Raw genomic sequence first — 27,795 nt, 5'->3', positions numbered from 1 at the left:
AATTCTTCCAGTCTGATTTATTAAAAACATATTACAGACATGCAAGAGTCACACTAAAAGGATTCCCGGGCCATAGGTTGAGATTACTCACAGCCCCTCTGAGCACTTTCCAATAATGTGAAAATACTGATGGATTATATGTGTTTTTTATAATCCTAGACTGCAGTGAAAATGTCGAGAATGTGTGTCAGAGTGTGTTTTTTCAGACCAAGGTCATCTGTAGCTTATCAGGCGCTCTAAAATAGCAACACTCTTCTGAAATATCTTTGCAAGAGATGTAGTAGTGTGCAGTTTCTAAAAAAAAAAATGCAAAGGTGGAATGAAGCTATTGTCCCAATGTTGGACTGGACTCAAACGCCCAACGATGAAAAGTTTTAAGTCAAACATATAATACTTGTATGAGGTAAGTATGTATGAGAATGTGGCTGCTGCTATGAGCCATTCAGTATCGTATAGACGCAAAGTTTGAGATGTTTTCTCTGCATAAAGTCAAACATGTTCCCACTGAGACGCTGCCAAAGTAGTACCTTGTCTCTGATTTTGTTTGAGTCATTCATGGACAGGATCTTAAGACACACCCAGGGTGACCAAGGTGTCTGGTTTGGGAACCTCAGAGTTGCGTGTCTGCTTTTGCAAATTACTTGGTTTTGTTTTTTGCAGAAATGAAAGTCAGTGCCTCCGAGTCTGAAGCCAAGGTTCTCTGCTGGAAACCAGTAGGTTGCTCTTTCTTGGTTGGGGGTGAATTGCTGCCAACTGTGAAGGAGTTTAAGTATCACTGAGTCTTGTTCATGGGTAACAGGAAAGCAGAGCGTGAGAAAGACTGAGGGAGCAAAGCTGGAGAGCGAAGCTCTTGATTTACCAGTTGGTCTTCATTACAACCCTCACCTTTATGGTCATGAGCTCTGGGTAGGGACCGAGAAAATGAGATCTGGGAGGAGACCCCATGGTAGACCCAAAACTGACGAGAGGGATAACATATCTCATCTGACCTGGGAACACCTTGGGATCCTCCAGGAAGAACTAGAAAATGTTGCTGTGAAGAGGGAAGTCTGGAATGACCTGCTTAGAGGATGGATGGATGGATGGATGGATGGATGGATGGATGGATGGATGGATGGATGGATGGATGGATGGATGGATGGATGGATGGATGGATGGATGGATGGATGGATGGATGGATGGATGGATGGATGGATGGATGGAAATCAAGAATTGCTTTGCTGTATTTCTCATCTTTGAGGTTCGAGAAGGTAATCAAATCATTCCGATTCAAAAAGCTGGACTTCAAGTGAAGCCATGAATGACTAGCATTAAAATCTGTGTTGAATTTGTATAAAGTTAAATCTAAAGATACCAGATTTACTGTACAACTCCCATCTAGTCCAAAGCATGGGACTTAAGTCTACAGTGCTGATTATCACTTTTCATTTGAATGCACTGGTCATCTTCTCAAGCTGCTTCAAGCTCTGTGGTCGATAGTTAGGAGCACTGGTATCCTTAACTGCAGCACTGTGAGGCCATTTGGTTGTTTTCTGCATAACTGGCAGAGCACTTGTTTGCTATACCAGCCCTGTCTCCAAAAAACACTTTTCCATTTAACTAAATGACATTTTCAACAAAATTTTGTATCATTTTTGTGCATTTTTTGTCAGACGTGTTACAAAAGGTTTCATATCAACTGATCTATGCCTTTAATATTCTAGCTTTACAGCCACTCCTTTTCAGCCAACCATATATCAGATGGGGCGGGACTCATCACCCTGGTAACCCAGAAAGCGGAGAAGAAGCTTCAAACATAATTGTGTTTTAACCCAAAGTGTGATATTTTCCTAAACCTAACCACATAGTTTTGGGTGGCTAAATTTAACCAAACCTCTAACAAGTAGTAAAACAACCATTTTTACTTGTTGTAAGAGTAAACAACAAGTAAAAACAATACTTAAATGTAAGAGGTTCCACATGGGATGGAAACCCCCAGTCTCCTGGTTGAAAGTGCTGTTGCTGACTTAGGCCGGCATCCTCATGCAAACTTTGTGGCCTCTTCAGATTGGAAGCCTTTTGTACTATGACACAGTCTTACTTGTATTGGAGAAAATGCATTTGTTTTAAAATGTAAACAAGAATGCATTTTTATTGCATTTGCACAAAAACAGTACAAAATTATGAACTTTTCAAAAATGTAACAATAATGTTTGAGGCTTCCTAGTACTGACACAAGTCCAAATATTTTCACATCGCCTTTACAATTTGCAAGTCACATGACAAACGGCCACATCAAGTAGGCAAATGAATTTTTCATAATCCTTAATCCAAGTTGAGAAGTGGGTTAAGATGGTGAAAAATCTGTTTTGTGCAATGTGCAGAAGTAAGACACTGCAGGCACCATGGAGGTGACCTCAAAGATTAAGGGATCATTTAAATGCAAGTTTGAGATCAAACAAAGCCCGTAAACATCTATAGAGAAATACTGCACTGCTAGTGCATATTAATTTTCCAGAAAAATTTACTGACAATAAATCTTTGCAGAGATTAAAACATTTTGTCCTCTGTGGCTTGAGGGCCGATTCAGTTCAAACCACACACCATCATGCCATGAATTCCCTCTTAAATGTAGCCACAGATATTCAATAAAGCTGTCCCAGTCAATGAACACATCAAAGATACACGCCGAGGGCAATTACAATAATCTGCAGGCAGATAAGGAGGCACCCAGCAGAGAACACAGTATGAACAGCACCAGTTCTGGATAAAACTCCTGGGAGGAATTCCCTGTTTATCTGGCAGTGAGCAGAGTGAATGTCAGTTATGTGAGCAGAGATATGACCGTATCATATCGTGCAGCTGCGCAGCTAAGACACAGACCACACAGGCTGACAAACACTGATTGATTAGAAGGGATTTTTGGTCAAAGAGCCAAAACGTTTCCTGATATCAGAGGAGAAAATAAACACTCTTGAGTGAGAAAACAAACCTGAAGCATGAACGGCCAAACAATGAATCTAATCTACACTCCTCTCTCAGCGCTGCCATGTTTGTATGAAATGTTTCTCGCAAATACACAAACACACGCTCGTCGCATGCCACTGATGGCATCCCCTCTGACCTCCCGGCAGCCTCTGGGGCCTCATTACCCACAGTACACCTCTCCTCCGAGGACTATCATTGACAGTAATGTGACCCCGGCTGGTGGTACTGCCACATCGGAGACTCCCCGACCGTTACGACACACACGTATATACACACGTACAGACAAAACACACAAAAGTAAACAATCTCACAGCGCAGCCAATGTGACCCTGTCGCCAAGACATCTCCCCGGGTTGCACTTAACTACAGTCGCCATGACGCCTGTGCATGTCAATCAAAAGAGACACACTCTGAGGATAAGAGATATGGATAGGGCCAGAGTTAGACTCATTAATCATCTCCTTAGATGCTTGTATCACAGTTTCAGAGAGCGTGACTCCCAGAGGGGAAAAAGAGAAATAATAAAAATTCATCTTAGAATGAAAAGAATAAATTATAGCAACAGACTTTAAATTACAAAACCTGTTTTTGCTCTGGTGAAGGCGAAGGTCAGCTTCTGTGAGCTATAAGTAACCATAACTTCAAAGCGGATGCGGATTGTGTTTTCTGCACCTAAATATGCACAAGCTAGACTGTGTGTGTGTGTGTGTGTGTGTGTGTGTGTGTGTGTGTGTGTGTGTCTGTGTGTGTGTGTTCGTGTTGTACTATACAGTATATCATTATTTCTGAGTGTCTGAGGTTTGACATAGTGGCTACGAATCATGTGGGAGACATTCCCAGAAGTCCAGTTTTATCCCAAAGTGGGAATGCAAACCATCCAACAGACAGGACAGTGAATGCACACAGCCCCCCCTTACATATACACAAACATTCACTGACAAACACACACATTCTCACTTTAAAGGTTATCATACCTGCTGATCCACTGGTCACCTTTGCAGCCGCCTGGCATGGCAAAAGAGAGAAGGAGAAAGAAACATAAGATAAGCATCAGAAAAAAAGCAGTAACATATACAAACACTTACTCTGAAGCAGCGGAGAATGTAAACTCAGTATGTCTGATACACAGTAGCAGGGAATATGACCCTAATTCTAAATCTGGTTCAACCAAGAGAAACAGAAACTGTTTAGGCCTTTTCACTGTATGAACACCCACCAAGCACCAAAGGCTAATTTGTTCAAATAAATGACAGATTTACTGGAATTAAAAAGGAAAAAAAAAATCACAAGTGAAGCAAATCAATAGCTGACATCCATTTGATGAATGAGACTGAAGTCCTTTCAAGGAAAAGCTACTTAAATCATGATAGATGATGCAATAAAAATCACAGGAAATTGCAAAAGGACAGTGAAGGCGTGTGTGGGGGTTGAAAGTCTATGAGCTGATTTGAAAAGGTAAAATTAAAATAAAAAAGGGGGCATGACAGAAAAGGTAATCAAAATAGATGACAATAACTGATGTAAGGGAAGAATTAATTAGACTTTAACATAAAGAAAAATAACAGTAAAATCCATCATCAAGTCATACACACTGTACATAATTTTAAGATTATGAAATTTAAAATGTATTCCTTTAAAGAGAGAGTTAACTGCATTTCAAATGATTAATTAGTTTCAAGTCTTCTGATAGGTGATGAAAATGTAAAACAAGCGGAGTCAAATGAACTGAATTTGAGACAATAAGTTCAACAAACTTAAGACATTAAGTTGAATCAACTACTTACATAGACAATGGTTATTTTAAGTTCAAAGCATTTCTTCTTCATTTAACACTAACTTACAGTTTGAGTTACAGGTAGTCAGGTTAAGGTGTAAAATGGTCAGGAAAAAGATATTTAAGTTGATTTGACTAGCTTCCAGTATGATGTTTTACAGTTCAGTACCATCCACTGTTCCAGACAAATGTTAAGGTTAGGGCACCTAATGACCCAGATTACTTCCTAACCAGTGTATGAAACACAGTGTGTCATGAATGCTGCCACTGTCACAGGAAAACCCCACATCCATACAAAGAAGCTGGAATTCACCTACAGTTCTGCTCAATTTCCATTAGGGTTCCTGAGGTCATTCTGTACGATGTACATTACGAAAACGACAAAGCATCATCTCATCTGACAGGTAAAGTTTTAAAATGATAGAGGGAAATAAAATGCTTCGTTTCACATAAAAGAGGTGATTTGTTTTCTGTTTCACAACTGAAAATGACAGTCATTTTAAAAGATCACAATTCAGGTTCGCCAGTTTTTCCAAGTCTGTCTTAAAACAAAAAAACACTAGCCCACTGTTATTATGCTCCTATGCAACTAAACTGCATTCTCACTTTGAAAAAAAAAAGTGTCTCTGAAAGGTACGACTGTGACATTGTAGCAAAGGAAAGTCCACCACAGGAGGTAGCAGCATAAGTCGGCAACAAGACCTTTTCCAAAGAGGCCAAGGTTTGCAACTCATGTGAGAACACTATTGTCAGACTAAAATTGCATTTGAACTCCTTTAGTTTTCACTTGCTGTTTGGTTCAGACACCAAAACTACATTTCTGGGTTACCAGGGTGATGAGTCCCACTCCATCTAGTCTATAATTGTTTGGCTGCAGGCTGACAAACATGATTTAGAAAACTAAATGTACAAATAAGAATCAGAAGAGGAACATGAGGGAGAATTCACTCAGGTAAACACAAGGTAAGTGAACAGACAAACTGGCAAGAAATATGGAAGGACAAGACCATTTATACACAAACTAGTTGGTGAAACAAGACAGAGGTGTCACACGAGACAGGTGAAAGTAGTGAGGACAATACAAAGAGGAGGGAAACAAACAAAGGGAGGAAGCAAAACAACTAGATATAGTAAAGTAATAAAATAAACAGAAAAGACATGTTGATTTCAAATATCAGGGGACCATCAGGTAAGGACTCAAGTGCAGATACTTAGAGATAGCAGGCAGGTTGTGGAAACAAAAAGACAAATTTTAATAAACTTGCTGAAGTGCTGGGGAGTAAATAAAGGGCTGCCGGGGAATGTAGGTGTACACAAACTGAGTCAAAAGAGAATATCAAAAGAAACTAACTGTGAGAAAACAGAATGCAAAAAAAAAGTACAAAATGCACAAACAAGGGATTGAAAACAAGAGGTTGACAAACAGGATTCAGAAAACTAAATGTACAAACGAGAATCAGATGAGGAACATGACGGAGAATTCAGGTAGATGAACACAAGATAAATGAACAAACTGGCAAGAAAGATGGAAAGATGAGACCATTTATACAGAAAAAACTAATTAGAGAAACAAGACACAAGTGACGCATGAGACACAAAAGTCTGAGAGTAGTGAAGGCAATCAAAAGAGGAAGGAAACAAAGGGAGGAGGTAAAACAACTAGAGACACACAAGGACAGGGATTTGAAAAAAAACTGAATACAATTACTATAATTGTGATACATCACAAGCAAATGTAAATTGGTGAAAAATACCTTTCTTTAAAAATGTAATTGAGAATGCAGTTTAGTTGCACAGAAATTACATTTTTTGGGGAGACAGGGCTGCCATATGTAGCTTCCTTACATACATCTCATCTTCATATGTATTTTGGTCTAATATTTCATTTACAAAATTCAAAATTTGCTCTGAACACTGCTGGTTTGAATAGATGAAAACTGAAAAGGTCGGCGCTTGTTTCCACAAATAGCTTTGATGTAAAAACTGCTCTTAGTCTGAAGTCAAAAAGAACATTGTATCTGTGTGTGTGTGTGTGTGTGTGTGTGTGTGTGTGTGTGTGTGTGTGTGTGTGTGTGTGTGTGTGTGTGTGTGTGTGTGTGTGTGTGTGTGTGTCAGTTTGGACAGCTGTATTTTATCAGTCACGGTTAGGGGAAAATAAACCCGCTCCTCAGCATCAGTCTGATCCCACGGCTCCTGCTGCTCCCTCTACCTACCTGCATGTACAAACACACACGGACACACTCCCTCACAAATATACACAACTCCTAATTCTGACACCAAAGGACTGTACCGCTGTATTCTGTAGTCGTGCCATCTCTCATGGAAACCTCCATCTGCAGTGCAGTGCAGCTACTACACCTACACAGAGCACTTAGATAAAAACCAGGACAGTATTTTTTTCCTGCTGTTTTGAAAAAACACAAACAGATATGTACATATAGCTGCTGTTTACCCACATTAAAACTGTAATATGTCAGTGTGTACCCATTAAAGCAAATGCTGCTGACATTATGCAATTTTCTAACTAAATTTAACAGCGATGCTGAAACCTTTTTTTGACCTGCGTATCACATATGTATAAAAATACAGAAGAACTTTGATCCACTTTCTAGCTTTTCCTAAAGCTTTCAATCACACTACATACAAAATTCATGCTTAACTCTTAACATCTTGCACAAAAGCTCCAGGAAAAGCTTTAGGTTGGGTTTATTTTTTCTATTATTTCCAGTATAAAGATCAGACTTTAATGACTAACAGCTCTGTTGATTACACTTGTCAAAAATATCCATTGTTTTAAATATCAGTTTTAAAAAATGAATACAAAAAAATAGAAAACGCTGTGAACTTGTGGATGCTGCAATTATTCATTTCCTCCTATCTTGCTCCTGAACTCCCTTCATCTGTCTGACAGTGGTATCAGTTGAGCGGTGGTGTAATTGTGGTAGTTTGCGTTGTTGCCGCAGTGCTGACGGAGAGAAAAGGGTGACCTTGCATACTGCTAGATAGAGCAGAGCTGTCTCATCCTTTTACTTTCACTTTATTTACACAACAGGGCAGGAAATGCAGACTGGACAGATGCCCAGACAGAGGGAGGAGGACGACAGAAGAAAAGGAGAAGGGAGTAAATTGTGCATAGGAAAGAAAAAGTGAAAACACAAAATGTGGAAAACACTAACTTTCCTGTAAAGAGCTTTGAGCAGGAATTCCCAGTATAAGATATAACTGGCAGAGAGGTCAGCAGCTCTAACTATGATAAATAAAGCGTCTTTCATGCAGTTTGTGTCAGCCCACTCTTCATGGAAAACCACAATTACACACCACAGCCCCAAGGTTTCACTCAATAAATGCTACAAATTGAGTTTGGTGAACATCAAAACATTTCCTCAAACGATTTAAAGATGACTTTATATCAATCAGACATTCTTCTGAAGCTCCTGTCTCCAGTGTGAGCTGCAAAGTGTTTGATGTTGTGTAGCGTGTTTTGGGAGAGCGAGCAAACTGCAGGAACGATGGAAGGTTTGGTCTGTAATCTGATCGAAATGAGAAAAATCACAGATATGATAGCAGCTTGTGAGTGGTAACCTGGTGTAGTAATCAGTAGGAAAACTGAGCCTCAGAGCGTTTCTCATGGGGGAAGCTGCAGCAGACTATAGCCTAGTGGCATTTGTGATTAAACACAGAAACCATGGCACAGTTTCTCCTGTATCTTTCCAAACAGCTTGTCCATAATGTGAATGTAACCAGGAAGCAACACTTCCACATACTGCGCTCATTTCTGACAATAAAATTCACCACCAAGTCAGTCCAGACGCACGGCTAAACCAGTTGCTGCCATTAAACAATCTGAACTCCAAGCAGTTTCTGGGTGCTTTTATGCTCCTGTCACATTTTTCCTCACTGCGGGGTCATTTTTACTGCAACACAAAATCCTGCACCTCAATGGAAATACCACAACCATGACTAGAAGTAGAGTGAACTTAAAAATTGTTTCTTAGTATGACACAGTGATGATGCCATAAATCCTTAAACAGATTAAAAAAAATGAAGTTGAATTTCTTTAGCTACTTCTTTTACAGAAATTGTGCAAAATACAAATATGTACGTGCATTTTTACAGGTGCACCAAAATGTGAAATATATATATTTTACGGATTACATTTGACATTTTTGCTTTCACACTCGTTTCCTCTTTGCACTCTGTAAACACAGCTTGCAGTTCAACCCAGTTTGACTAAAAAGTCCCTGAATTTTTGTTGTAGTCATAGTTCAGTCTGTCATGGCTTCCTGGTTGCACCAAGAAGTGCAGAATTTTTTGCATTTTACAGAATCTGGTCAATAAAAATACATATTTTTGGTGAAGAATAAAGTGATATTGATGAAAATTCATGATTTTAAGCTTTGGTTTGGTTAATTTTCCCATCAGAAAGTTCAAAATCTGTTCATTCTTGTTGTTTTTCCAGTTTCTGGCTGATAGATGATCTAAATAATAAATTACATGACTTTCAAACACGCCAGCCGGTTGTGGGGTTTAGAGTGTTGCAAATCTTTGGCACAGACAACAGCAGACTAATCCCAAATTTTAAGGGAAAATCCGTAACTCGCTCCCATCTTTCTCTCAAACAACCACATGCAGAAACACAGCGTGGCTCACCCTGGCCCGTCGAGCCTGGAGATGTGCAGGAGACGAGAGGGACGAGCGAGTCAGTGGTCTGCTGCGGGTCAGAGGTCGTGAGCGGCGCCTGGTCAGCGGCTCGGGTTTGTCTGGAAATCTGGCTCCTTGATCCTGACTTCGTCCGCTCATCCTGCCCACAGCTGGAGGTCCCTGGGAGGACAAAGGAGGAGGAGATGTCAGATGGAGCACAGGAGAGGTGCCTCAGCCCAACACAAAGACTACAAAGATGAAAGCTCAACCTCATTCCCGAAAGCAGCAGCTGAAGAGAGCAATCTCACCACAAACTCTACTAACTATAGCTTTCTAAGAGCTTTAGATCAAATCACATGATCCTAAGCAGACATATTTGCCCAGTGGTTATAATACAGGCCTTGAATGTTTTCTGAGGACTTCTCATCAGCGCTCGCTTTGAAGCTGAGACCGAAGATTAATTTTTTAACTTAGATACAATGTCATTACACCACGTCCATCCGCTACCATTTAAACTAGCATGGGCAAGAAGTCTGAGAAGAGCTCAGACAAAAACTTAAATCTGCCATCAAGATGTCTAATGGACAGCTTCACTTGTTGCAGTTATGTCTCAAAATGTATGCTTTTAGTAGCTAAAATTCAGCATATCCTGCAGCATCCCTCTTTTTTTTTTTTACTGTTGCTGTGTCTCCTTTGGTCTCATACCCCTGTGTTCGTGCCAACTGTCTCCTCAGCAGTTCTCTGCATCTCTGCTTTCTGTGGCGCAGTATATAGAGGAGGTGATGTTGGTGGGAAGTGCTTTATGATATCAGACACTCCTGTTGATGTGTCTGCCCTTCTCTCTTTCTGAAAAATCCCCCTCTTATCCACACTGTCTCCGTCCCCTCAGTATCTCTGCTTGGTGACAACACTGGAAATACCATCCCAGCTTGACCTGATGACGCATCTACTGTACCCACTTCAGTGGGAAGACCCGCCGCTGTGCTTCCCGCTCTCCCCTCCTGACAAACACTGAGAAGATAACACAGAGGTTTGTGAGGACGGGAATGTGTGGAACTGAAAGTGAACGAGGAATGGCACAAATTTCTATAAACAGCATGCTTTTTTCCCCCACTGAGAATCCAAAGCATAAATGCGTGCATAGAGAGACACATTCTCTGTTCAGCACATCGCACAATGCTGGTCTGTGCAAAAATCCCCTTTCTGACCCTGCAGAGCATTTTCATCATGGAGACAGCATGATGCTGTTGTTAATTTTCGAACTGTGCGGTCACAGTTACATAATCATGGACACCGTGTCCCCAAAGCGAAGTATAGTTCAAACTGAAAGAAGCTGAACGATCTTATTCATCATATAAATATCTAATTATGTCACTCTTACTAAATGTGGTTTGTTTGACTTGAAATTATTAATATCTATCAGTAATTGCGCGGGAAAATTCCAATAATGGAAAATCCAACATTGGACAAAACTAAGATCCATGCAACAATAGTAGTATTTTTTGCATGACTAATGGCAACACCAGTATGATAACATCCTCAAAACAACAATTCTAACATGCTGAAATTAAGAGTAACATTAATAACTAGCACAAACACAAAGAGCTGAGGACGATGGGGATCAGGTTTTTGGAAAAAACATGAAAATATGGAATTCTGATAAGTTCGGGGATCACCACATTCAATACAATTCATCCTAAAAGGGACACAGACTTGTATACCAGATTCCATGGCAACCCATTCTATTGTTGATATTTTTCCACTTAACCATAAATATGAATCTCTTGGCAGGATTAGATTAAATTCAGGGGATCATATATTCAGTATTCATCATCTGGGAACCATGGATGCCAGTACAAAATGTCAATCAATAATCAGTCAAATAGTTCAGTCTGAATCAATGCATGGCTGATGGGCCCTCACTAGAGTCATGACAAAGAAATGATATGAATAATTTCAAAAAATGGAACAACTAATGGGCTCCTGGAAACGCAATAATGATGGCAATCAGACATTGATTACCGGAGAGCAGCTGGAGAAAGGATGAAAAGATACTCAGACAATGTTATGGAATAATGACAGACAGGCAGCAGTTTTTTGTATTTTACGTGAATGACGTGCAATGACAAAAAGGTCACTGCTAGAAAGGCAGTATAGACAGAGACTGGGTTGCCTGGAGGAAAAATTTGAGGGGATTTAAGAGGGATTCTGATATTTCAGTGCTGAATTCAAATTTTCATTCATTCACACAAATCTTAACTCTTTATTGCGCCAACTTTGGACACCTTTACGGGAAGAAAAAAACATTACAGTTTTAGGCTGAGGTATTTATTACCCAATAAATATTTGACTTTATGGGTATAAATGGTTTCTCTGTTCCTCTGCTATTAGACAAGCAGACCATTTGCATTGATTTTAATTATTATTGATCACTATAATGTGTTGAGTAGTTTACATTGATATGTTCTCATCCTCGCTGAAAACAAAATTGTGATTTTACTTGACAGAGAATGTGATGCACTGAGCTAAAAACATCACCATAAATGTGTTTTACTGCTGCTTCGCTGCTTTGCCAGACAGTTTGAATGGGATTAATTTGATTAAATACTGCCATTTTATAAGAATTCCTAAGGTTCTGCGTTGCTGGTTAAAGAGCTGTTTGAGGTTACCAGATTTACACTTGGTAAGCATAATGAGGCAGCTGGAATGCCCTGAGAGAGGAGAGCTGTGGAGTAGAGCACAGGAGACATCCACTGACTGAGTTCAGCCTCCAAAAATTATGTTAAATACACCTTTAAAAATAACAGTATGCAGTGATGAGCTCAGCTGTTATTATCTGTGGTTTCTGAGGGAACAAAGATTTTTCCACATGGATGCCACGCGAGTCAGACGCAGCTTGATTTATGAAAGGCTTTAATGGCGGAAAAATCAACAGGCTTGGAGACCATCCAAACTATTAAGCATTCTTAAGAGACGGCAAGCTCGGAAACCCATTCACCTGAGTAGGCTGTCTGTCTAACGTGTGGTACGCTGAATGCTGACTCAATAATAAATTGTAGGAGTCTGTGCCACCATGAATGATGTATTCAGTATGTCCGGTGTGTAAAATATTGCCAAAGTGATGTGGTTCGTGTGATGGTGTTTTCACTAGACAGCATGAAATTCCGATCCAAATAATTCTTGTATTTTAGACCTGAATTCAAAGATTTCAGTTTAAAATACTTTTTGAAAAGTCTTGTGCAGCAACAGCTTTCCGACTAATCGAGTTATTTGGAGATACTGTAGCGCGTTTATCAGGAAAAGGAACTGAGTGCAGACAGGTTGTAAAAACAGGAAAAAGTTACTTTAATATAGTAACCTACCGGAAAGGTAACCAATGAAACAAGCAACAGGTGGCTGGTGATCCAGGGATAGTAAGTCCATAAGAAAAACAAAACATATTCAAGGCAAATTCAATCCAATGAGATGGAAAGTTGGTCGGGAAAAGCAGACGGCAAACATGTAGGAGAACCGGGGAACAACGCAAGATTCAAAAACTAGAATCCAATGAGAACAATAAGAACCAGACAGGTAATAGGGAGGTGAACAAAACAGGACAAACGACACAGAAAGAACTGACTGGGGAGACGAGACACAGGTGAAACTAATGAGGGCAATCAAAAAAGGAGGGAAATGCACAAAGACTGGAAGTAAAACATAAGGTTGAAAAAGGACATCAAAAGAAAACAGGAAATAAAATTTAAAATTAACCAAAACCACAGACAATAATATATAAGTATAGACTATTTATGAAATCACCTTATGAATATCATCAACCCACAGACTATTTTGGCTCAATATGAGCTGATTAGGATACGCAAGCTCATAAAATAATACTTGCACATATACAGTGTCACGAGAGGACAATCAGTAAACTTTTACACCATCCCTTACACATGCCATTATATTATCTGATGCAGTGTGGAAGAAACATTGACATACTTTGGTCATTCAGACAACAGTTGTAGCATCCTGCAACAATCTGTGAAATGTTCTTTCTCACATCACCTTCATGTTCATTGTTTCTTCATTTGTTGTGTCTTTTGTTTATTTATTTTCATCACAAATTCTTTGCAATTCAGGTCAAGGCTGTTAAAAGCGCCACATAAATAAATCACACGTCACATTACTGAACTATGCTGGACTTACCGTGTTGCTCTGCTGCTCCGGATCAGCATTTGCTGCACACAAGTGGGAGGAATTAGCGCTTTGGCCTTCTTGGTTCTCCTCATTGAGCTGATCCAACTTTTTCATCAGCAGGGTCATGGAGTCACACGCAGCAGCCTGAACATACGGATCAAAACATACAAATGCAGGTAAATATGGCTCACGGGCAAACTTAACCTTGCACTGAGGCCTTTCATGTACGCTGGTCCCAGTAAAGTCTGCTGAAGCTCACCACACACACTCCTCTTCCTCATCCGACCACTCCACCCTTCATTGCCTCTGGGCTCTTTGCAGATGAACATTGTGCTTTTTCAGCCTGACCAGGGGCACACAATGTACTATACACTGTGGAGGAGGTGACACCTTCTCAATGAGATTATTGTGGAGCAAAGATGACAGAAGCCTTTGATGGAAGAGAAATGCTAAAACTAAAGATAAAGATGGCTGCCGGTGAAGTATAAGCTGCCTTTACGTAACAGTAATAAAGCAAGTTCACCGCCAATTATGTAAATGTGTTGTATCTGTCCATGCCAACAGTTATGCATATATCTAAACCCGCGCTTTCCCTCTCCACCCATTGGTCACAGATTCTGACTGAGACACTTGTTCAATGGCCTTCCAAGAAATGAACAAACTGCTTTGTTTCTGGGATCTGCTGCCAACCCCGGAGTCCCAGAGGCTGATAGCAGCACATAGGACCCCTTTGAGGAGCTTGAAGTCCAAAAACAGCCCCCTCACTCACACACATGCATGCATACATACACACAAGCATGCCCTCACCCACCCACCCACACACACACACACAAGCACACCCTTCTGTCCACTCCCATTCCCAAACCCATCATGTTGACCAGTTTAAAACATATCTGCAGTAACAGCTTTGGCAGTAAAGCCATTTCCTGTGTGTTACAGCCCCCACGTCTCCAGATTCCTACACACAGGAACACAGAGGGCTGTCTATGTGCACCAGGGTGCTATTTTTACCCTCACTATGGGGGACATAGCCAAGGCCAGGGGAGAACGCAGCCAGAGGAGGCTTTTCAGTGGCATGAGCGGCTGCAAACGTGAACGCAAACGTGAGCACAAATGCACACGTACCGACACACGTTTGCACTCACCCACATTCACAGCGGAGTGCTCTCACAGTTCATGAAATGTTAATATGTTTCTGTCCAAACTCACAGCGAAAAGAGCTTTTAATGCATGACGGTATCTAATGCTAAAAGACCATTTCATTACTCGTCTGAACTGTACTTGGAGAGACCGAGACACCTTTTAGTGTGATATATCTCTATAGTATATACAGCTAAAGTGTGTTCTTGGTCTGTTAATGCGTTCTGCTGCTTTGAAGTGCAACTAAAAATGTTGGTGATGACTTGTTCTTTAGAGGAGAGGAAAGGTGTAAAATTCTGTGTAAAATTACCTCTTTTTTGCCACTTGTCTTTGCTTGGATGTAACTGAGATGGATAAGAAATGTCTGGGAGACAGCAGGGGAGTGACAGTAAAGGGATAAAGTGTTTGGCAGGCTGGGAATTGAACCAGAGACTCAGTGCTTGTTGGTATTTGCTCCACTGCCTCTGACCACTCAGCTATAAGATCAGATCACATGGAAAAATTTTAGCAGAATCTCACCAATACATTGCTAAGCTTCTTCCTTCAGCTCTTGGTTAAATAATTTACATTGTGTTTAATTTGAGGTTTTGCACGTGTGTTTGTCATTCTGTCTCATGCGCCAAATGATTGTCAAAACCATTTAAGTCTCCTCTAAGATACATTAGAGATCGATTCAAAAGGGAGTCAAGGCTCAGTAAGGACTTGGACTGACAAAAACCTAATTATCACTCTTGACCAGGCTTGAAATGCATTTTAAAAAGCTCCAATTCAATTGTGGCACGTTATCTGCCTCCAAAGTCCCAAACGCAACAATAAATGGATTTAACTTACATTAGATGGAGTAAATCTCCAGTGGTGCTGTCTAGTCTCAAGTAGTGGACCTCATTTGAAATTTGCCAGAGTAGGCACCAACAACAGAATGGAAAACTAATTCTGATTATCCTCCAAATCCAGAAAAACAAGCACATATTGCCATCAGGCTAAATATACTACTGCAAAATTTCATGAGGAAAAGCCGCAGCAAAATTGTAGAACAAGAAATTTCATTTAGCACGCTTTTATCCAAAGCAACACATCAGAGAGTGGATAAAACACAAGCAAGGATCTAGTCAGGAGAAAACAACCTGTGTAAGTGCCATAAAACAAGTTCAAGTGTGATATCTATTAAAATATTCTCACAGTAATGCTTGAGAGGGAAGCTCTGAGTGGGAAAACACAGGCACCTTTCACACCACAGTCCATTCAAAAAACACGCAATTTAAGGGAGACGCAGACACAAAAACTGATCATTAAAGTGGAATCTCAGTAAGCCGTACGAGTCAACACTACAGCAGCTCCCTTCCATTTAATATGTATCGAGGTTTATTTTTCTGCTCAGTGGAGGTTGGAGTAAGTTTAGCGTTGTAAAGTTGGCATTTAATCTGAAGAAGCAACACACCAAACTGCTTAGAAGATAGATTCTTTTTTAAATTGTCTTTGTTACAGTTAAAATATCACAAAGAATTATACATAGTGACGATCATTTGAGAATCACTAATTTATTCAGGCAGATCTGACAACAAGAGAAGCAACTCTGAGCTGGTTCTTAGACTAAAATTTGTTGTTAAGACTGAAAGTTGAAATTACTTCTTTATAATATCGTCTTTTTTAACCACTGCAGTGATGCTAGCTGTGGCTGTCTATCTGAAATGAATGGTAATAAGGAATATATTTACTTAGTTGCTATGTGATAACGGATCCCAGAAATGGAAACTCTAGCAAGAAAACAAACTCCAGCTGATTTAACTTGGTAAGAAAAGCTGTTCTTGATTGACTTGACAGTAACAGGCCAAAGACCACTGACCAGCTGTAATAAGAGTCAACACACCTAAACCTCTGGGGCTTGAGACAGTCAAACTTGTAAGTCTCATCTCATTCTAAGTACATTTTTTCGGAAAAACTTTCCTTTATGAAAAAACTCCTCAAATTATTTCATTTTGGCAAACTTCTTACCCACATTGGGAAGTGTGACAAAACCGCCTGAGCCAAGATATTCCAGGAATGTGGAACCACAACGGGGCCTCTTCGACTAAACAGGTATTCAAATGAGCACCGGCCAAAGCCTGTCAATAACTGACTTTAAAAGCTACTTGGTCAAACTCGGAGAACAACGTCACAAAAGGAGCGTGGGCAGAAGTAATCCTTTCATTTTGGGCCAAGAGGGGAGAAACAGCTCGCAGTGTGCCAGAGGACTGTTGTGGGAATGTGCCAGCGGACTGAGGGCTGCTCTGACAGGTGTGAGAACACAGTCAGGGGCACGATCACACCGAAAGGATGCCTGCTGGTGTGGTGCATGCTGGGAGATAAGAGCTGCCAGGCCTGGGCCAGGGGGAAATATGAGAGGAATTTATTATAGGAGATATACCTGCTAAAGTAGTAGCTCTTTTTACTTTTACTTTTTACTTTCTACCAAAGAACTTTTGGTAACATAATATTTGTGGCAGGAAATCAGTGGGCGTGGAGAAACTAGACTGGTGCTCTTGCAATATATGACAGTTATTGTTGGGATTATGTGTAGACAGCAAAGTTAAACCTAAAAAAATACTTTTATGTCAGTTTTTTAAAAAATATAATAAAGCTTAAGTAGTGATCTAGTGTATTAAAACTGGAGGTTTTATCTACATACAGGACTGGATCTACACACCACTCACTGTGCATTACATAATATTGAGCATGAAATCAATCAATATTGTTAGGAGTTGCAATAGAATTATTTATAAATTCACAATAATTCACCTTTTTACACATCTTTGGAAGACACTAATAAATCCTCCACAGCAAGCCTGTGTTGAGCATCTTAAATAATGTGTCACTGCTGCCCTCTAGTGGTGAACAAAAGGATCACTATTACAAATTGGTCTTTTTGACGAGACATTTTGACATGTCATAGTAGGAAAAGCACATATAATAAAATCCACGCAGCTGGTTCAGTTTCTTGAAGTGAATCCTGGTTTACTGTCACACTGCTGTGGCTCAGTCAGACACTCGAAGAGAACAGAGTCATTTATAATTTTGTTGGTAAAAACTGTGCTTTTCCTTCAATGACAAGACAAATGCCTAATGTGAAAAGGTTCCAGTTATCTGTGGCACAATGCAACGCTTACACTGCTTCTTCTGGCTATTCTACAAAGCAAATGACACGTCTTTGCCTTTGTTATCGCTCTACCCCTGTCTTGTTTTTCTTACCTGCTTTGCATTGTTCTGCCATGTATCCTCTTCCTCCTGGCTACCTGTGAAGTCAGGTTTGCCCGTGTTGCTGGACTTTTGCCATGCCGATGCTGTGCTGCTAGGCTGGGCATCCTGTCTCCTCCTCAAGCCCTTCCTGTTCCTGCTCAAGTTTCTACGATGACGGCTGACCAGGAATTCCTTATATTGTAACGTCTCAGGAACATCATCATCATCATCATCATCATCATCATCATCATCCTTGCCCTCTTTAGAGGTGGACGAGGAGGATCCTGTGCCATCAGAGCTCTCATTGACAATGATCACCTGGTTGTCGTAATCACAGAATACAATGGCACTCGGCTTGTGTTTTACTATTCTCAGCACATCCAGTGAACAGTCATCTGATGCAGACGCAGGCAGATGTTTGTCACAATAGTTGTCCAGGACTTGTGAGGTGGAAAAGCTCTCAGCAGGACAGGAGGCATCTGTGGGGCTCCCTTCTTGCTGTTGAGGTATTACAGCATCACAGTATTTTACAGTCTGTGCCTCCATCTGAGAATTACTGTGAACAGCAGCTCCACAATCCAGGTCTGACACCTCCGTGTCCTGACCTGTTCCAGGAGCCAAGTCTGAACTTTTACTGCATTCACAGTGACCATTCTGCTTCAAGTCACCCTCCTTAGTTGGATCACACGTGGAACAGCTGTCCACCTTCAGGTCCTTCCATTTTTTAGCATGACTGGCCGCAGGATCCAGAGCACAGTGCAGGAGAGGCACAAGTTCAGACATGCTTCTTAGCGGGCTGCCGGAGCCTTGAGTCAGGAGGGGAACTTGAACTTGTAGGTCATCCAAAGAGACATCCACAGGCTGGTGGTAAACATGTCTGTCTGGCTGTTCCTGGAGAGGCAGCGCGGCTAATGGACCTTCATGCATTGCTACCAAACCAGTCCTCATCGGTATGTTCTTTAGTGGTGATGTTGGCTCGTTCAAGCAGAGCTCGATGAATTGATTCAGGTGAAGCTGCCAAAATGAAGCTATGTGTGAATAATAGTTACAGTATGGAGCACATCTGAATGTTCCAAGTCCTGTTGATACCTGAGGGGAAGAGAAGAAGAGAAAAAGAAACAGAGAATGAAAATTTAGGCAAACTGAATTATGATCACACATTCATGTATAACTCAGCACCATTTGTCTCTGTAGATGGTTCCAGTCTGAGTTTAAGTCTATGATAGCACTAAAGACAGATGAAAGTGCTGCTTAGACAGGCCTCCAGAAGTCCGTTTAATTATGACCAATCAATCATTTTTGTCTCTAAACATCTATCCCTTTGGGCACTGAGAGGATACTCCATCACAATCTATTGCCAGACATGGAAGCATTCAGATCCTTTGCCTAAGTAAAAGTACCAGTTGAGCAAGGTAAAAACACTCCATTAAAAGTAAAAACCTCGCATGAAAAATCCTGCACAAGCAATAGCAGCAAAATGTATTTAAAGCATTAAAGCAAAACTGCTGCTTTGGTCCGTTTGACTAATTCATTATTACATATGACATAATTAAATTATTAATACTGAAGCATCAGTGTGTCAACAGCATTAGAATCAGAAATACTTTATTGATTCCAGAGGGGAAACTGCTCGTGATTGTTGTAGCTGCTGGAAGTTTAAACTACTTTATATACAGTTTTACATATACAGGCATACCAGATAAATGTGAGGGGTTTTCATACGAACACTGAGAGGAAAAAAGATAAAACTTTAGTTATAATACATATATCTGTTCTCAGTTGTGGGATTTTTACTGCAATCATTTACTGGTGAAATATTGGGTCATTTGAACATTTGAAAATGCTATTTGGTGGATCCGTTAACAATTCATACACATCTGAAACGTGTCTCAGGCTACACACTGCTTTTTCTAATCTTTACAGCAACACACTTAGAATATACACTGTAAAATCTTCATCATAAGATTAGCTAAAGCTCTCAGATAAATACAGTGGAGTATAATGTACAATATTTTACTTAGAAATGGAAATAAGTAACGAACAAGTATCTCAACATTGTACTTAAATACAGTACTTGAGTAAATGTACTTAGTTACTTTGTGCCACTATCTACTGCAGATTTAAGCTCTGGCATCACATCAAGAACAGTTTTTAAAAAGCTGCTGTTTGTAGAGACAAATGTATTTGCAACGCAAAATCTGATGACATTATTGTAACTGTTTGGAAAAAAAAGTTTTTCAATATTTTTTATGAAATTATTTAAAAATTTGATACACTGGGCCAAAACAATTCCAGTGTGACTGACTCATGCCAGCAAAGCTTCACAACCCACCGCTCTGTAGCTGTTAAGACTTTTTTTTTTTTTTTTTTTTTTAATGCATTTTTCTCAAACACATTGTTTTTTCCTGGTAGATTGCTATTTTTGGCTGAAGCCTACACACCCTTTCCTTGCCTGGTGTGTTTTCTTTGTCTTTCACACAGTGAAGTTTTAAAATTAGGTTAAAATACTGAATACTCACAGAAAGATATAAGTGCAAAATATCCCCAAAAAACGACTTTCATACTACAGGCCTGCCAACAGACATGTGTTCCCATGTGTCAACTGAGAGTTAAAATAGTTTGACTAACTTAATAGCATGATGTCAATAACTGCCACATATGGGGACATTATTTTTCTTTAAAAGCATGCATGAACATGTGCCTGTATGATAAAGAAAAAAAAAGTTCAGATTTCGACATACCAGACATTTTTGAGCAGAAGTTCTATCATCCAAGAATGCTTCCAACACAGCAAGCTGAAGAACCAGGAGGTAAGAGACATATCCAGCGGTGTATCTCAGTGTTTAGATGCCGCATGGCACCAATAATACAGAAAGAGTGACTTTATTTCGGTAAAGATGTGAAAAGCCGAGAGGGGAGGAGAGACTGACTGAGGAATGCTTCTCCCTCCTACATTACCTCAGAATAAAGACGGGCTACAAGCAGGTGTTGGTGCTGCTTCTGTAAGTGTGTAAGTGTGTGTGTGTGTGTGTGTGTGTGTGTGTGTGTGTGTGTGTGTGTGTGTGTGTGTGTGTGTGTGTGTGTGTGTGTGTGGAGTATGACTATGATTATTTTTCATGTAAATGCACATGTGTACAAGAGAGACAGAGAGAGGAAAAAAGGACAAATTACACACTCCAGGCAAAGGATACTGAAGGTTTTGTTGTGGAAATGATCATGCAGATTAAATAGCTGCACGTACATCATGTCTGAGACAAACAGACTTTGATTAAGAGGCTTGGGGCCCTCTTCCCCCCTCCTCACTCCTCCTTTTCACTCATTGCTGAGCGATGTGGCTCAGGGCGAAAGATTTTTCACCTCAGAAGCGCATTCCTCCACAACACATGAGGTAATGCTTTACACTGATTCTTATCCTGTGCAAATCTCTCTAACTTCATACTCCTTGCTACTGGAGCCACGCAGCCAGTGAGCTTTAATCAACAGCTCAAGGGTCCTTACACTGCTGTCGATGGACTGTGGAATTCCTTGAGTTTGCCAGAAAACACTGAACTTCACATTTTGGAGAGAATGTATTGGGTCAGGAGTGAAGACGGGTAATTTGTACATTAACCCTGATGATGATGACTGTGCCTGTTGAAGCCTGTACTTTTAAGGAAACGGCGTGGTCAAGGTGGAGAGTGTAATATGTACTGAAATATGTAATGCAATATATTCGTCGGACTGCTCGAAAAGCTCACGAGTGATTTTCTGGGGTGGAATGATATTGACTTCAATTCATCAAAAATAAAGTAGCTCGGCAATGGCATGTTTGCAGCAGTGTAAGTGTTCAAAAATAACATTTGAAAAGCTCACAATAGGACATTAACAATATTGAGCTTTCGGAATAAAGAATAATCATGATAATTGATCATTTATCCTACGATCTGTTTTCTTCTGCTGCTTGGAGATTGACAGTCTGTATGGTTTGAAGTTCATCATGAGTGATTGTGGCCTTCTATATCAATAAAGTTCTATTTTTCAAATGTAAGCATTTCTGTGTTTTTGACCAAATTCATCATTTAAATGACTTTCTGTCCTAATAGGTGAATAGAAACTACCTTTTACAGTTGATGCCAAATCAGCACCAAGCTATTATAAAAATCACATTAATTCATATAAGTGAAACTGAACTAACAAATGACTTCCCATTAATAAAAGTCATCTTGTTTGGAAGAACTTGTTAAGTTGTCCACAGATGTCACACTGCTCCACGCTGCTGTGATGACTGATCTACTGTATATTAATATAGCTTGGATTTCAATGCAAGCTACGCTAACGTGCCGAGACATGCTTCACATATAACATTCCTGTGACAGAGAGGTATAGTTACCTGGTTCAGGTTGAAGGAAAGCAAAGCAAAGAATAAAGAAGAGGAAAAAAAGCAGAGAACGGAAGACAAGGTGACATTTGACAGGTATAAAGGAAGTTTTAATAAAGGAATTAGAAAAAAGAAAAAAGTAATGAGTAACAGATGGGATTGTTATAACTCTCTTTAACTGGACAAATCAATTTCCCTGAGGAAAAGCACACAAAACCTCTATGAAGAGACATTTATGCTGAATTATGTAAGCTGTGTTATCTTGACAGTGTGTAATGTAGCTACAACAAATCCTAATTTTGACAACAAACATTCTCGTGCATTTGGTCAGATAAGAGAAGAAAAATGTCCTTTCCAACTTACTCCGCAACAGAAAAGGTGGCATTAAAAATACTGCACTTCCTTGCCTGGTGAGGGAGTTTTTATTCTTGGAATGCCAGTCTAAATGGATTTTGTGCAATATTATTTTCTCTTTGCATAGCTCCAGCTACCAGCTAGCCTGTTTTCATTAATGCATAACAGCATGGTGACATTTCAAGTTCTTGCTTTTGTCACATGGGATTAACTGTTTTACATTCCTTCGTGGCATCAGACTGTGTCACTGAAAAGATGCTATCCTTTAACCCTCCTCCTCTCTTGAGCTTTTTCTCAACAACACAAATCTTATCCAGGGCTGTTGTGGGTCGTATACACACAAATGTCTACCTGGAGTCATGCAAGAGTGACAGAAGTGAAGGTCACGTCTTGTGAACTGCTGGGTTGCTATAAGACATAATTCATCACAAAAGATGCTACCTGTGACTCTAAGGATACCATGAATATCTATGGTGCTAAATTCCCTGTTTATTTGGAAATAGATTTGAAACATGAGGAGCAAAACATGAACTGTTCGATACTGAAATGCAACGGTAAGAACTTCAAGATAGAAACTGCTTCAAACATGTATTTCATAATTTTTCTACAGTGGCATAGGGTATAGAGCTGTTATCATAAAAGTTGTGTTATTCAGGTAAAGCAATAACGATTTTAAAAAAATTGAAAGATAACAATAGATAAGAGGACTTTTCTGTAAACAACTGAAAGAAGTAGATAAACCATGGCGCAGGGGCAGCATCTAAGTGTTTTACAGTCTGCAATGATAAAAAATAAACCCAGAGTCAGACAGTCTGCATAGTGTATATTTGTAAACAAAACTTTACATAAATTTGTAAAGATCATGTATATCATGGCTGTCTTGAATATCCAAAGACTACAGTGAAAGAGGAGAGGGGAAAGAAATGGAGGCCTGTAACCCCAACAGCACCAAACCCACTGTCAAGCATGGTGGTGGTGGTATCATGCTCTAGGGCTGTTCTTTTCCACAAAGTAAATGGAATAACAAAAACAGAGGCTTACCTCCACAAAATCATCAGCCAAAATGTTGGGCCTTGGATGCAATTGAGAAGGTGACAATAAGATGAAATGGCTAAAATTAAGACACAAAGTTTAAGGCTGGCCCCCCCATAATCTTGACTTAAACCCCATCAAGAACCTGCAGAATGTACTGAAAAAACAGGTCTGTCTCAGAAAAGATGTACACTAACGTGTTTTTTTTTTTTTTTTTTTTTTGACTGGCACGTGTTTCAAGGATTCCATCTTTAAAAAATTAAATGCTCAAAGAGCCACTGATAAAACTAAAGCCTGCCATAATTTACATGGTGTTTACAGGTGCTGACGGCAATTTTCGATTTGCTAATTGCACTGACAGTAAAGCTGCTAAAATGCTACAGAAGATATATACATGACATAATTCTGCCAGACTGCCGTTAAAAAGACCCCACCAGATAAAAAGCAGCTGTGTTTGATGCCACGCACAATGTTTATCACAACTTCCCAAGTTACTTACAGCCTTGAGGTTTTCATGGCGTTGAGGTGAATTTTAGATTCGCTTTCAGCAGTTTTGACTCCTTCGACTCACCGTAGCTGCGGAGGAAACGGTCACAGAGCGCGAGTGTGTGAACAGTATTTCGCGGGAGAGCAGCTAGCCGCTGTCTGTTGTCAACACGGGCTTTAACGTCTACTAACTTTATAACACGATGAGTTTATGGGTGGACAAATATCGTCCGACCTCCCTCGGGAAACTGGACTTTCATAAAGAGCAAGCGACTCAGCTGAAAAACCTGGTAAGAAGGAAAACTAACTCATGCGTGCTAACTGTTTATTCAGGTTAGCATTAGCATCAATCGAATACCAGTTAAACTGCGTCACCAAGAGAAATGGTTTGTTGTGCTGTTTGGGTCTTTTACTTGTAAATAAACTTGCATAACAACTAGAGTTAAGCTATCTTGTTTCAGTGAACAGTTTAAAGTATTAACGGTGTCTTGAGGTAACGTTAACGTGATTTATGAAATTAGTTTTGCCTTAATTAATGTATTTTACTTAATGACTTATTTAGCAGAGTGAGAGCACCTCAAAAATCTTAGGTTGTTCATCTCACTGCCTGAAAGCAGAATATCATATTAAAATTACAGTTTTTTCCAGTTTTGATTATTTATAAGCATGCAGAATAATCATAAAACAGAATATTGCAATTATTTATTTTCAAAAACTAATTTGGCGCACATTTCTACTCACTAAATGAGCAAAACAAAAAGAGAAATGAATGAAGACTCCAAGGAATACTTGGATGAATTGGTTCATGAATACTGTTGTGAGGTCATAGCTTTAGTTCTAAATTGGTTATGTTAATTTCAATAAATAATAGTACTGTGGGGTCTTAGCCTTAAGATTTACTAGTCTGGAAAGTTGTAGTTATGTTTTTTGTTGGGTCCTTAATAATTAAATCACTTTACTAAATTCAAACCAGGAGTAACACTGGACTGGGCACAAGAGGTCACTGAATGGTGCTGTTCTGTAGCTCAGTCCCTTACAGAGAGAGTTTATCTTGGTTTTACCTCAATTTTGTTACCCATCTGTAGCTAAGAGTATGTATATTACTAGTAAATTTGGGGAACATGATATGTCTTTTCTAAGAAAACCTTTTCCAAATAACTAAAACCTCTTTGTGAATGTTTGTTTCAGGTCCAATGTGGCGACTTCCCACACTTGCTGGTGTACGGTCCGTCTGGTGCCGGGAAGAAGACCCGCATCATGTGTCTGCTGAGGGAGTTGTATGGAGCAGGAGTGGAGAAGCTTCGCATAGAGCACCAGACCATCGTGGTGAGAAGAAAAATAATGAAAATACACAGTCACTTTACTCTCCCACTGCATAGTTGTCTTTCAAAGCATCGTTCACATGCAGCACGTGAGTTTACAATTAGATTGTCTGAAGATTTAAGTGCATCACTGATTTGTTTTTTGACTCCAGGCTCCCTCAAAGAAGAAAATTGAGATCAACACAATAGCCAGCAACTATCACTTGGAAGTCAACCCAAGGTAGCTTACATCCATTTTCTGCTATGTTGTATTTCTAATCTGTATTATTTTGCTTTTTTTCTCCATTTCATTTGACAACTGTAGTTCCTGTTACTTGGCAGAAGGTCTTTTTGGTTGAGATATTACATTATGTGTTATAAGACTTAAGTATCTCTTGTCTGTGTTGTCCAGTGATGCAGGAAACCAGGACCGTGTGGTGATTCAAGAGCTGATTAAAACTGTGGCTCAGTCCCAGCAAATCCAGTCAAGCACCCAGAGAGAGTTCAAAGGTAGAAGAGACAAATATCCCTTTGTGCCTGTTTAGCCTTTAACTACTACTCCATATGTTAAGAGGACTTACTAACAGATGGACGTATATCTCTTGCAAACATATGGCTATTAAATCTTTTGGTAAAGGTAAATATACCATTAGAGGATCATCGTTGCTCTATGAAGTAGTTTCCCCTGATATCACTGGTCCTGTAGAGCCATATCAGTGTGTCACTCTTTGAGTAACTGGCACTCTTTTGTTCACAGTGGTGTTGCTAACAGAGGTGGACAGACTCACAAAGGATGCCCAGCATGCTTTGCGTCGTACAATGGAAAAGTACATGGCTACCTGCCGTCTCATCCTCTGCTCTACCTCCACCTCCAAAGTCATTGGACCGATTCGGAGCCGTTGTCTGGCTGTCAGAGTTCCACTGCCGAGCACAGAAGAGGTAAGAGGGCGATGGTGTGGTTTAGGCTGCAGTTACTAATCTGCATTTTATGGAACACATGCATCAGGCCCATTACAAGATTTTCACAGTTTCCCTCTTTGCCTGTGTTTTCCAGGTCTGTAGTGTTCTCACATCCGTCTGTAAAAAGGAGGGTCTGCTTCTCCCTCCTGAGCTGGCCAAACAGATCAGTGAGAAATCTGGTCGCAACCTCCGCAAAGCCCTTTTGATGTGCGAGGCCTGCAGAGTGCAGCAGTAAGTTATGACAAAACTTACTATGATTTTTCCACTGAATTATCTGTAGATTAGTATTTATTTATTCAGCCTTTGTTCATCTTTTCTAGGTATCCGTTCTCAGTGGACCAAGACGTCCCAGAGACGGACTGGGTAGTCTACCTCAGAGAAACAGCTAATGCCATCGTCAGCCAGCAGACACCTCAGAGGTAGGAAAGATAAAGAGGGAGAAGAAGAGGTTTAATTGGTTCTGTTAGAGAAATTAGTGGAGGTATTTAATTCTGAAACCCAATCTAACTCTGTTTTAGGTTGTTGGAGGTTCGGGCCAGACTGTACGAGCTGCTGACTCACTGTGTTCCTCCTGACGTTATCATGAAGGTACAACAATTCATCCACCAATCAAAACGTTAAATAGTTTGTGGTAATTTTTAAGGCGGTGAGTATTCATTTTCCTTGTCCAATCATCTAACAGGGTTTGGTGAAAGAACTGCTGAGTAACTGTGATGGCCAGTTGAAGACGGAGGTTGCCCACATGGCAGCCTACTATGAACACAGACTACAGCTGGGCAACAAAGCTATCTACCATCTAGAGGCTTTCATCGCGAAGTTCATGGCCATCTACAAGAAGTTCATGGAGGACGGTCTGGATGCCATGATGTTTTGACTTTGAATGGACTAAAATACCTGTTTCTCTTGACAGGAAATCAAAAGCACTCATTTATTTCATGGTAGCTCTCTTGTTTTTTTTTTTTGTCCCAACATGACTTTTAGTGGACTTGAGACAGATTTACATGTGTATTCTTTCAGATGTTGTTGTGACATCGACACAACTCATCTCAAAATGAGTCTCACAGTGATTGTCGCCTAAAACCTCAGCACTGTACACATGTATGTAAACTTTGAACCGTTGCTCTAGTAGTGTAAAATATAAGAAAGGTGATGTAAAATACCGAACAGAGCCATTTTGATAGAGGCAACTAGTGACTTGTATTAAAAATAATCTGCAACATTTGGAGATGTTCTCCAAAAATTCTACATAAGAACATTAAAATAAATTGCTTTGTTTTTCAACATGCTGTGATCCTGCTTTATGGATATAAGTTAAGAATGAACAGACTCAATATAGGATTATTACCATAGCACTCACTATTTGGTCTGTAGCAAACCTTTTTTGCATCAGC

The 27,795-nt window shown here is 40.0% G+C and overlaps 2 protein-coding genes across 3 annotated transcripts in view; one reads left to right on the top strand and one right to left on the bottom strand.

Annotated features, from left to right (window-relative positions):
* Positions 1–20,809, bottom strand: part of stard13a (StAR-related lipid transfer (START) domain containing 13a) — a 59,924-nt gene extending 39,115 nt beyond the window's left edge. Inside the window, exons 1-5 of one of the 2 annotated variants that reach the window (XM_035943040.2) lie at positions 20,656–20,809; positions 17,927–19,003; positions 13,571–13,705; positions 9,392–9,562; positions 3,942–3,972 (exon numbers count right to left, since the gene is read on the bottom strand). In XM_035943040.2, the coding sequence (XP_035798933.2) occupies positions 3,942–3,972; positions 9,392–9,562; positions 13,571–13,705; positions 17,927–18,862 (1,273 nt within the window). In that variant the 5' untranslated portion in view covers positions 18,863–19,003; positions 20,656–20,809. Of the gene's footprint in view, positions 1–3,941; positions 3,973–9,391; positions 9,563–12,744; positions 12,893–13,570; positions 13,706–17,926; positions 19,004–20,655 lie in introns of those variants that run through there. The other variant, XM_023298500.3, reaches the window with a different exon arrangement.
* A 3,442-nt stretch (positions 20,810–24,251) lies between these two features.
* On the top strand, positions 24,252–27,685 carry rfc3 (replication factor C (activator 1) 3). The gene is made up of 9 exons (XM_023298516.3): positions 24,252–24,433; positions 25,332–25,469; positions 25,618–25,685; positions 25,857–25,954; positions 26,202–26,383; positions 26,499–26,635; positions 26,725–26,823; positions 26,923–26,992; positions 27,087–27,685. Exons 1-9 carry the CDS (start codon positions 24,347–24,349, stop codon positions 27,276–27,278), a joined length of 1,071 nt encoding a protein of 356 aa, XP_023154284.1. The 5' UTR covers positions 24,252–24,346; the 3' UTR covers positions 27,279–27,685.
* Positions 27,686–27,795: the final 110 nt, after the last annotated feature.

The sequence above is a fragment of the Amphiprion ocellaris genome, chromosome 14 (genome assembly GCF_022539595.1).
Source record: "Amphiprion ocellaris isolate individual 3 ecotype Okinawa chromosome 14, ASM2253959v1, whole genome shotgun sequence".
Lineage (NCBI taxonomy): Eukaryota > Metazoa > Chordata > Actinopteri > Pomacentridae > Amphiprion > Amphiprion ocellaris.
The sequence above is the reverse complement of the archived record's forward strand: the minus strand, read 5'-3'. Positions and strand labels throughout refer to the sequence as shown.

Bases quoted from the DNA above. Each gene is read 5' to 3' on its own strand.
- rfc3 (XM_023298516.3), top strand. From the start codon at position 24,347: ATGAGTTTATGGGTGGACAAATATCGTCCGACCTCCCTCGGGAAACTG. The intron at 24,434-25,331 runs GTAAGAAGGAAA...TGTTTGTTTCAG, and splicing joins CGACTCAGCTGAAAAACCTG to GTCCAATGTGGCGACTTCCC. The intron at 26,993-27,086 runs GTACAACAATTC...ATCATCTAACAG, and splicing joins CTCCTGACGTTATCATGAAG to GGTTTGGTGAAAGAACTGCT.